General features: G+C 40.9%; 1 protein-coding gene across 1 annotated transcript; it reads right to left on the minus strand.

Annotated features, from left to right (window-relative positions):
- Nucleotides 1-774: 774 nt before the first annotated feature.
- mrps27 (mitochondrial ribosomal protein S27) lies at nucleotides 775-7,741 on the minus strand. The gene is made up of 11 exons (XM_056419898.1): nucleotides 7,657-7,741; nucleotides 7,260-7,337; nucleotides 6,360-6,430; nucleotides 6,165-6,223; nucleotides 5,607-5,721; nucleotides 4,978-5,056; nucleotides 4,148-4,263; nucleotides 3,952-4,054; nucleotides 3,716-3,858; nucleotides 1,790-1,963; nucleotides 775-1,120 (listed from the first exon to the last, which is right to left on the minus strand). The coding sequence occupies exons 1-11, from the start codon at nucleotides 7,727-7,729 to the stop codon at nucleotides 842-844; spliced, it is 1,290 nt and encodes a 429-aa protein (XP_056275873.1). The 5' UTR covers nucleotides 7,730-7,741; the 3' UTR covers nucleotides 775-841.
- Nucleotides 7,742-11,504: the final 3,763 nt, after the last annotated feature.

Genomic DNA, 11,504 nt, shown 5'->3' on the forward strand with positions numbered 1-11,504 from the left:
ACCAGACGTTTCCACCTAGAAGAGTCATTTACCACATTAACAATGTAGTGTGTATTTTTGATTAATGTTATCTTTATTGAAAAAACAGTGCTTTTCTTTGAAAAATAAAGACATTTCTAAGTGACCCCAAACTTTTGAACGGTAGTGTATATTTAAATTAACTGTTACTGTTGATGAAGCAATGACTTCACGTGCGCCACAACATATGTTTCGGAGCTTGTGGTCATGCTGAGATGTGTTTTATAAAGTTAGATTGTTATTGAGCAGGTCAGACGCGTTGAACATATTCCATACACTCCTTCACCACATCCTGAAGACTGAACAGCTGCAGCATCCTGTGGAGTGACGGCATCATGAGCGCAACCGCGACAACATTCTCTCTCCAAAGATCGATTATCTTATCTTTCTAAAGTCGAAACAATTCAGGCTTTAATTTGTGGTAAAACCTGAAATGTTTTTCGTGCATTAGTAAGGTCACGTTACTCCACAGATGTGCACGTCGTGTCTATTCTCATGTTTAACTTTGTGAACAAAAAAGTTTTCGGGGGCCATTAATGCATTCCTTTCCATGCAAATAATCTGGCTCTCTTTAGAGATCAGCAAATTCTTCAGCGCAATACCCATTTCAACCCCTGCCCCCCCACACGCACACACACAAATTGTATTTTCACAATAAATATATATCCGCCCCATTTAATGCTATAAAAACAGAGCAATACTTTTCGCTTAAGCAAACGCTAATTGTTATATACAAAAGGAACAAGTGACACAAGGTGATATTTTGACATTTTATACGCATAGAACATTTAAACAATTACAATGTGCGTACGCGACGGACAGTTCAGCGATCTCTGGTCCCTACGCCTGCCGCTTCCTGCTGCCACGCTGCCACATTGGCAGCGAGCCGCTCTAGTTTCTCCTGCTCCGCCTTCACCCTCATCTCTTTCTCTCTCTCGATCAGATGCCTGTTCTCGGCCTCCCAGGTCTGCAGCCGGCCCAGGTACTGCTCCAAGTCGGGTTGCTCTGCAGCAGCCAGGTCCTGCTGGGCCAGAGCGGCCACTGACGCCTGGAAAGAGGCGGAGTCCACTTTACCCAGAGACTCCAGCTGGCTGCTCAGTTCCTGAAGAGGGAAACAAAGAGACGCCGAAGCGCCGCATGGTGACCTCATCACTTCATCGAAGTAACTTGAGTGGCATAATAAATACATAGACATTACTGCTGTGAACCACATAATTTAGTGCCGCAAATGTTATAGACCATGTGTGAATATGTGTGAATTGGTTTTGTCGTCCTGGCCAGTTCGATTTCCTGAGTTTTCTGATCGCTGATAACAAGATGGAGCAATGTTATCATTACATTTCTCTGTGCATTCGACAAGAGAGCAAATAAAGATACAATCTGAAGCCGACGAGACAATATCAGAGGGTTTTTATTATTAAAAGCACCGAACCGGCCAGCTTACGGCTGCACGGCTCGCTGGCATGAACATCGCTTCAGGCTACAAAGACTCGTCTCAAGAAGTGACACGCTGATGTTAAAGCAGATCATCGTTTCATCATTACACAGTAAGTTAACGAAGAATGTTGCGAGTATGTGTTAAATTATGGTTGTTGTTCAAATTAAATATTTAGGATCATTAAAACACTTTTTTTTTTAAACCACACACGTACAACCAGAGTTATGACAGGAAACACTGGTCGTCACATGTTTACCGGCTCGCCCTGACAACGGATATTAATGTCAATCCAGTATCTACAAAACAGAAGCGCGGGTGATGTACACAACAAACCTTGAATCTGCTGACGTACTGCGGTAGCTTTGCCTGCTCGGCCTGGTCGTCTTCATCTCTGGTGTCTTCTTCCTTCTTCTCCTCCTCCTCCCCCTCGCCGGCCGACTCCGCTCCGGAGGAGTCGCTGTCTGAGGAAGAGGAGAGTTCCTGCAGCACGTCACTCATGGCGTCCAGCTGGAGAAATAATGAAAAGGAACGTTCAGTAGACAGAAAGATCATTATTTTTTTAGTTTTAACAATGTGGCGTGCAGTTCTGGAACGGACGTTACTCAAATAAAAAGTACATGCGTTAGCCAGATGCAGTTCGTTATTTAAAGATTGCATGTGTAGGACGAAAGAGGCCGAACACCTCAACTTGGGAGGGAGCGAGATTAACTGTCAGCTGAGGCGACGCCACCTTCATTAGAGATGTAATATTTCCTCTCAGTCCGACGGTGTTATCTGCTGGTCTGCACTATTGCTGTGCGTCTGACACGCGCTGTTTAGTTCCTGTTGCAATGACTCTCAGAGATGTCTTCTTGGCTCCAGGCTCGTCAAAATCTCATTAGACGTGGACAAAGCTGGGCGATTGGACTGGACAGGCCGGATCGGAGGAGCCACGCCCGACTGTCATGGTGCAAATATGTAAAACGATATGACAGCATGCATGTTTATCTCAGCGGATGAAGACTGTCTGCGTTAATACACCCCGCCTGGAAAATAACAGCTGTCTCTTCTCTGTGTGTGTGTGTGTGTGTGTGATTACACAGGATCCTCTTGGAAAGAAAGTTCAATTCACGACAGTATAACACTTAAACATGTTTATTAATAAATGTTATATTACCACTAATATATGTTTGTTTGATGTCAAACCCACAGTCAGTGGAGAAGATCGATAACGAGGACTGATCCAGTAAGAAATTAAATCGCCAATATTCATCATAAAAGTGAGAAAAAAAAGTTTTTATGTTATATGAATCAATTTAGGAACCACCACAATCTTTTTTTCTCCTAATAATAATTATTTCAACTCCGGCTATCTGTTGATACCGAGAACTGATCTGGGCCCCTTTCCTCGTACGTGAGTCAACTAGGTCGATCAAATGTCCTATTATCCAGCTGAAATCAACCCGATGATTGAAACCAGGCTATCGCGGTTTCTCAAAGGCTGATCCGCCCTGAAACTATCTCGTTAATTTGAACCAGGCGTCAGTCCTCAGGATGATTGCGCGTGGACGTCCAACTTCAAAAGGGAGAACCGTTGATCACCGAAACCATGATTTTCTAACAGCACAAAGTGAAATAAACTGAAAGGAGGAGCCTCTTTTTTCTCCGCTGACGAGCAGGAGATGATCATGAACGCAAATGAGGAATTCCAGATCATAATCCTGAACATCTGACATCGCTGTGAGGGCTACACAAGTAATACGCAATCGGATATTCACACTTACTCACGTGAGTTTACTCGCCAGACTATTTGTGGTTTATTTATTCAATTCATTCACGCTGGAGAGGGGGTGTGGCTTATCTCTGTGGCTTATCTCCATGGAAACGGTTATAATTTCCACCATGGAAGAAAAAACTACTATTTCTGCGTTGTACTTGTGGAAATCGCACAAACGTCAGAACACCAAGCGCCCATATCATATACATATATATATATATATAAATATAACATCACCCGTCGGCTCACACACCTCGGGGACCTTCAGCGACTGTCTGAATAACTGGATGAAAATCGGCTCCATTCGCGTCTGTGGATTGACTTTCATGGAATCTACTCGCGGGAAATATTCGCAAACAAACCTTGATAATAAATAGCTTCATAATCAAAGAGATCTTAAAATGTCCTTTTTTCGACAGGAAGGTTTCTTCTTTCGGATGAATGGACACACACACGCACACACACACTGAAACACTCTTTGAACTTGATTTTACTTCACTTACCGTGTCTTTGGACAGCTTGACGTCACCAGAAGCAGCGGCCACTCTCTCCATAACGGCCAGCGCTCGGTCCAGATATCCATGACCCCAGAAGAGAGGCATCCCTTTGAACACGGCGTTTATGCCCTTTGACATCTCCACCTTGCCTGGACAGGGAAGCAGGAGGACGCATGAGACAAACGGCATTATGAAAAGGAACTAAACGCCACCGCCGGGGTGGAAGAAACTTGTGTCCACACCCAGCAGAGCATTGCCGAGCAGCTGAGCGCCGAGGCCAGCGGTGTCGTCTCGCCGCAGCCCGCAGATGAGCAGCGATGCCCCCAGCGCCCGCTCCCCCGACACCTGAACACAGCGAGGAGCAACGGTAAGCCTCTCATCAGGACGAACGTCGGACGGTTCGTGCTGACGAGTTGCGGTTGCCGGCGCCTCACTCACAGCGAGCTGTGGCCTCGTTGCTCGGTAACTGGCCAAGGCGTGCAGAGACAGGATCTGTGTGGAGGGAAGGTCGAAGGCCTCCTGAAGCATCACCTCCTCAACCACAGAGCATGCACCTGTACAACAAAACACATGACGGCATTTCCACACGACACTGTTGTTGTCTTCTTCCTACGCCGCGAGTTATTTTTCAGGCGATTCCTTCGTAGAATAATAGTCTTGTTTCCTTAAATGTAATTTCTTCGTAGTTATGATAATTTAAAATCATATTTAATGTAATGCTTTTAAACTCACTACTCCTGACCACCTTTTGTCAAGTTAGAAATAAGTCTGGTATTGTTCTATATTGTCAACTAATCACATTTTAAAAATTCTTCAAATTAAGTACTTTTTTTTTTTTACACACAAATAAAAATAAAATGCAAATTAATCCACATTTCTTTTCATCCACTAAAGTCATATAAATATTAGGAGTTAATTAACAGCTGGTGGTGCTAATGCTCGAGTTGGGTGTTGTAATCTAAGGAACGTTGAAAATGTAGCATCCTTAAAACAACAGTGGATGTGAGTTTAAATTCTGAAGTTATACAGTATTTAATGGCTAAATAAACGTAAATGTAATCTGAACCCTATTTGCCAAAAACTAAAACTATTTACTTCCCCTTGTACCCATCTGTTACAAACAAGGAGCGCCATGTTTGAAATCTGATCATGGTGATTTGACAGGCCCAAAATATTTTACATCAAATAGAATGTGGTTGTACTTTATTTCAGTTTATCTATTTTTACAAAATGTTTGATTGAAAACATGCGTTAGAAAAAGGTCTTACTTGTAAAGTCGCCATCCTCAATGTAAGCATCTATGAGCAGGTTGAAGGTGAAGTCATCTGGGAATATTCCATACTGGACCTGCACACATACACACGCATTTTAATGTTATTTATCCGTGAATATTGACCGTTTACAGTTCATGATTTCGTGAACAGTGTATATCACACCATAACACAGCTGATGGTTCTAATGCGTCACACTGACATCGAGACCTTTTATCTCAGTTTCACAACACCATCACAGGCGGCCAAACCCAGCGAGTATGCTCCGTTTGACCCGACTGTAAACACGCAATGGGCTTAGAACACATATCTGCTTTTGGAATAATTCAGTGATTCCCAGATACGACTCATTCAGGAACAGTGCACATGCTGTGCTGAAAATGTCAAACATGTTTGATGTCATTTGTTATTGCTCAGATCAGTTTGAAAATGCATCTGGGTGGTTAAGATTGGATCTGTGATCGCTTACACTGCTCGGTAGCTGCAGCTGGCGGCCCCGATCGGGAGCCTGTGATCAGATTTCCTTACTGATTATAAAGATGTGTCTCCTTTGCACTGAGCAAAAAAGTCTTCTGTGCTCAGTTGATTGTTCTAAATATGAGGAGGGATCATAATGTGTTGTTTACCTTGTTTTTTATTGTGTGCAGGGCCTTCTCTCTGGCCCCGTATTTTAGACACTGCCTGACCCAACTGTGAATGGTCCAGTCTCTCAGGTACCAACAGTTTGGACTATGGCGAAATCTGAAAGGAGGAAAAAGACAATGTTTTTTATATATCGATCACAGCTTTATTAATGTGCCACAATTGTCTTAAAAAAATCACCATAATCACCAAAATACTAGTCAAACCTCATTAACTACGATTTAATCTATAACAATTGTATTTACGATTTACAAGCTTTTCAAAGTGGAAAGGTACTTATTAAATTCTCTACCCGCTCTAGAAAATGCATGCGCAGTGAACAAGGGTATGATTGGGAAATGCAATAAATCTCATAATCAAAATAATGGGTGCAGATTCAGGAGGAAAGCGTAATAAACAGGAAAGGTCTGCAGTGTCCCCAAACAAAAAACATGTGACTTAATACATAAACCAAAACAGAAAAGCCAAACAGACATTTCATTCCAAGAAAACTAAGGAAGCAGCAGAAACAGATGAAGAAATAGTAAAACGATTCCTCTTACTTGTAAAGGTAGTACTCCGCTTGATCAACTTCCTCTCGAGCGGAAATGTTGTCAACAAACTGAAACAGACAGAAAATATGTAGTTACAGAAATATTTGTACCCACTGCTGTCAAATCTAAACTTATTCGTTGATCTACCTGCGCAAGGTGGACACTAGACGAATAAAACATGGGCGATGTAAATCTAGAGCTTACCCGTGACACAGTCAGAGAACTAACTGGGAGATTCCTGGTGTATGTTTTGTCCATACTGGTGGCCAGTATGGCTGAAAGAAAAAAAAAGTTAATTATGTTCTATAATATATAATCACTGTGTATTTTACTGTATGGCTGTGTATAATTATACAGTGTACAATCGGTGCATCATGAGACTGCAGTGTTAGGCTGCCACCCGGTGACGATCGAGTGCACACGCAGCACCGGTTTGTGTTTGTGTTGCAGGTAAATGTGTAACTCAAGCTTAAATAGGTCAATGACAACTTCAGAATTTAATTGTGTCTTAATTAACAATATTTGGAGACAATACACAAGACCAACAACCTCAAATTGGTTAAGTTGTGATTACAAAATCTGGAAAATATCGGATCAAGAACAAGTCAAGAATATCAATAATATCAAAATATCCTCAAGGGGTGAAAATAATATTACTGAATAGATAATCGGGTCCTCTCAAAATCAGAGAGACCGGCATTCAATACAAACTTTTGTATCCTGACAGTTTAATACTTTCAGTCTAAGTCTACAAAAAGTGCAGACGTTAGATTTCAGCATTCACTTACTATTCACACTTTAATAAAAACATCACATGTAGGAGGAAATGTGTCCTCATGTTGCCTAAATTTGGAAGACAGACTGCAACTTAAACTGCACCCAATTTAACTTGTACCCATTTTAACTTTTGTATCTTCCATTCTGTTTGGTTCTTATTTTCTTGCCATTAAGGGTTACGTTGTTGAATGCTGACATAAGTAATAGGAGGAGAATCGGGTTCTTCTGGACAAGGCCGACACATCCTGACCTCTATTGTTGTAGAATAGTGGTGAGTGTTAACTTAATTGTTATCTTAACTATACCTGTTAGACAGTTTGATCTTACCCAGGTTCTGAGGGTCCTTCTCTCTCGACTCCCACACGCTGGTATCGGTGTAAGCTGCAGAGAGCATCCATCTCCTGGCTGCGAAGACAAGCAGTCCACCAGGTCATGCAGACACAAACACTACATCTCTATAAGCTGGTTATTATGGACCAATAAGCGGGTTATTAGTTATATATAGGCTGGTTATTACTTTCGGAGACCTCAACAGCAGCAACCTGCGTGTTGAGACCTCAGTGCCTACAGCGTTAGCTAGTCAGCTAACGCAATGAACTGGAGACCTTAAGCTTCCGAAACATCAGAATATAGACAATAAAAGCCAAATAAACAGAAGTTACACAAATAAATACGATCATATTAAACTATGTTGTTATTGTGGACAGATGCGAGATGTGTTTACCTGAGAGAGACGGAGATACACGTTTAACTTTGACAGCTGCAGTCACACATCGCTTCCAAACGGACGCCGCCATGTTTGGACGATACCATTTCTTTGTCCGGACGGGGGGGGGATATGTGAGAGGGTTATACCAAAAGTAAGACACAACGGAAATAGGCTACTAACACTCCGAACGTTACCTTTTTTGTCTTAATGATTTGCACTGAAAAGGTGAATCGCTAAATATTCCTGAAATATAAATTGTAAAGGGAGAACATATGTAATGAATTGATTAAATATATAATAATAATTCATAAACATTGGACACATTTATGTCAGATTGATTGACAACATTAACATGCACACACACACACACACATTGGTTGGCTGGGACGGATAGAGTATCTCCGTTGAAGGGGTGTGCTTTGACATTAAATTAGGAGAAATCTCCTAATATAACACAGTACAGTACACATGTTGCAGCACTAGAGGGCGCTGTTTATACGAAGAGGAGACAGACGTGGAGCAACTTCACTTTGCCCTCTGACAAAGTCCCCATGTTAGTCACTCAGCATCATGCATGACATGTATTTATTGTTTAAAAGATTGCAGACATCCCTGGAATAAGGAATAAAGTAACGCGCGAGGGGCGATGGCACCCTAAACATGGGAGTAGAGCTGTTTTCATTTTCCAGAACATTCTTTTAATGCATATGTATGTCTCTGTGCTCAGGAGGGCCTGTGACCTGCTGTCCTCTCCCCTCCCTTTCAGTGCTTTTGTGTTTGGGTGATGATATCCCTCCTGCTATAATTACAGCAAGTGTTCTTGGCCGTGGGTGAAAGGAGGTGACGGGTTGAGATGGGGTGGGACACTTTAGTTCAAAACATGGAAGAATCTCAGCACCATCTCGTTTTCTCATTTGCCAGCAAAACAGGAAACTCGTCCGCGGGCGGCACTAGAGAGAACGGACAGGAAACAAACACGTCTACACGCACAAGTGGGGATGCAGGTTTCTTTTCAGGAATATTCTCTATTCAGTTCTATTGTTCTTTATGCTTAGTGCTTCGTCTGTGCGCCGCGGTGCACAGACGAAGCACTAAGCATTAAGAACAATATTCTATTGGATGTAATAGATGTTAAGATGAAAACAAACAGCATATAAATGATGTGCAGTAAGATGGACACAAGTCCCTTAAGGATTTTATTATTTGCCTCTAGTGTGGTTGTACACACACATACTGTATATATATATATATACATTTCATCTGGCACATGTATATATAAAGGTTATGATCTGAAATACAAAAGAAAATTGTCAACGTATTTATTTAGATATGCACTTTAAGGAAGAAGCGTTAACCTCTTCTTGTACATATATATGCATACATATACACTACCGTTCAAATGTTAGGGGTCACTTAGAAATGTCTTTATTTTTCAAAGAAAAGCACTGTTTTTTCAATAAAGATAACATTAATCAAAAATACACACTTTACATTGTTAATGTGGTAAATGACTATTCTAGGTGGAAACGTCTGGTTTCTAATGAAATATCTCCAGAGGTGTATAGAGGCCCATTTCCATCAACTATCACTCCAGTGTTCTAATGGTACATTGTGTTTGCTAATCGCCTTAGAAGACTAATGTCTGATTAGAAAACCCTTGTGCAATTATGTTAGCACAGCTGAAAACAGTTATGCTGGTGATATAAGCATACAACTGGCCTTCCTTTGAGCTTGAAGTTTGAAGAACAAAATTAATACTTCAAATATTAATCATTATTTCTAACCTTGTCAATGTCTTGACTATATTTTCTATTAAATTTTCAATTCATTTGATAAATAAAAGTGAGTTTTCATGGAAGACACGAAATTGTCTGGATGACCCCAAACTTTTGAACGGTAGTGTACATATATATATCCATCCATTATCCTTCCATACCGCTTATCCTCATTAGGGTCGCGGGGCGCTGGAGCCAATCCCAGCTGACATTGGGCGAAGGCAGGGTACATATATATATATACACACAGGATACAGGATATTTTGAGCCTCGACATCATGAAATGTGGTATAATGTTTGTATTTATATTTGTTTAAAGCCAACCACAGCGTGTCATGGATGTGTACCATCAACTGTATTTAACAACATTATTTTAGTTTAAATGATTCTAATAATGATGATGATGATAATGATTCACAAATCTTGATTTGTCTTTTTCCTAGTAAGACTCTCTTTCCATCTTGAAACGGTTATGATTGTTGTGTGTTTTCCAAGCAGAACAAACAACTTATTCTACCACAGGAGTGCGTACCATAAGTATCTCCCTTTTGTGTCTTTGCATTCTCACGATCTCTGAAGTTTCAGTTCGTTAGAAAACAAATGTGAGGAATCGAATGACCTCGTGAAACGTGGCTCTGCCTGAAGTCTCTGAGCTGTGGTCGCTCATGTGTTGTTCCTCAGAGATTGCGCAACATGACGCCGCCGAGAGGAGCTGATTCCAGTAGACGGTGACAACCTCTCCGAGCTCGTGGTCGGGATTGAAACGTGAAGGTGAGGAAAGGAAAGAGGAGGAGGATGTGAGAACTTCCTCAAACTGTTTGCAGTTTCACCCCGTTGGACACGGTGGTCGTCGCCGGTAGAAATGGAGAAGCTGCTGTTCTGCATTTCATCCGACAAGACAAGGCCTCGCTGTCCACCTGAACGGGCACGGCCGGGTGAGTTACTTCATGCACACAGAAAAATGGTTCTTCAGAGTGATGTCAGAAGAACCGATTTTGGTTCTACAAAAGACCTTTCAAACCAGGGTTCTTCAAAGAACCATTTCAAGGTTCAAGGTTTTTTACTTGCCATCTGTGTCTAGACCAGCAGTCCAGACACATCGGAATTATTTTTGCAGGGTTCTCCGAGTCAACAGAGGTACAAAACAAACACACTATAAAATAAATAATAGTAACCGTAATAATAGAAATATGAAACATATATTTTAAAAAACACTGTTCAAAAAACACACTGTACATAGTGTGGTAAAGTGTATGCAGTTTCCTTAACCCTTGTGTTGCCTTCGGGTCATTTTGACCCGATTCAATGTTTAATGTCGGTGTTCTTTCGGGAGTCAACAAACAAACATAAAGTACCTCACACTTAAACTTGGAAAACAATATTAATTCTAATAATTTTCTGGAGATTTTAATAGCTGGGGTCATATTGACCTCAAGGGTAAAATATGTTAGTAAATATAAAGGTAACAGGAGGGTTAAACATTGAATCGGGTCAAAATGACCCGAAGGCAACACAAGGGTTAAGGAAACTGCATACACTTTACCACACTATGTACAGTGTGTTTTTTGAACAGTGTTTTTTTTAAATATATGTTTCATATTTCTATTATTACGGTTACTATTATTTATTTTATAGTGTGTTTGTTTTGTACCTCTGTTGACTCGGAGAACCCTGCAAAAATAATTCCGATGTGTCTGGACTGCTGGTCTAGAACCTAAAGATGTCTCAAATAACCTTCAAAAATGGTTCTTTAAGGCACCATTTATGGTTCCACAAAGAACCTTTAAAAACCAGGGTTCTTCAAAGAACCTATAAAGGTGTCTCAAAGAACCTTCAAAAAATATTTCTTTAAGGAACCATTTATGGTTCTACAAAGAACCTTTCAAACCAGGGTTTTCTAAAGAACCATTTCCTTAAAGATTTCCTCAAAGATCCTTTAAAGATGTCTCAAAGAACCTTCATCAAAAGGTTCTTTAAGGCACCATGTCTGGTTCCACAAAGAACCTTTCAAACCAGGGTTCTTTAAAGAACCGTTTTCTTAAAGAGTTCCTCAAAGAACCTTTCAAGATAACTCAAAGAACCTTAATC

This window comes from Pseudoliparis swirei, chromosome 7 (genome assembly GCF_029220125.1).
Source record: "Pseudoliparis swirei isolate HS2019 ecotype Mariana Trench chromosome 7, NWPU_hadal_v1, whole genome shotgun sequence".
In the NCBI taxonomy this organism is placed as follows: Eukaryota; Metazoa; Chordata; class Actinopteri; order Perciformes; family Liparidae; genus Pseudoliparis; species Pseudoliparis swirei.

Excerpts from the sequence above, each read along its gene's own strand:
- mrps27 (XM_056419898.1), bottom strand. The coding sequence starts at position 7,729 with ATGGCGGCGTCCGTTTGGAAGCGATGTGTGACTGCAGCTGTCAAAGTT. Across the intron at positions 5,057-5,606 it reads TGCACACAATAAAAAACAAG|GTCCAGTATGGAATATTCCC; the intron begins GTAAACAACACA and ends GTATGTGTGCAG. Across the intron at positions 4,264-4,977 it reads TGAGGATGGCGACTTTACAA|GTGCATGCTCTGTGGTTGAG; the intron begins GTAAGACCTTTT and ends TTTGTTGTACAG.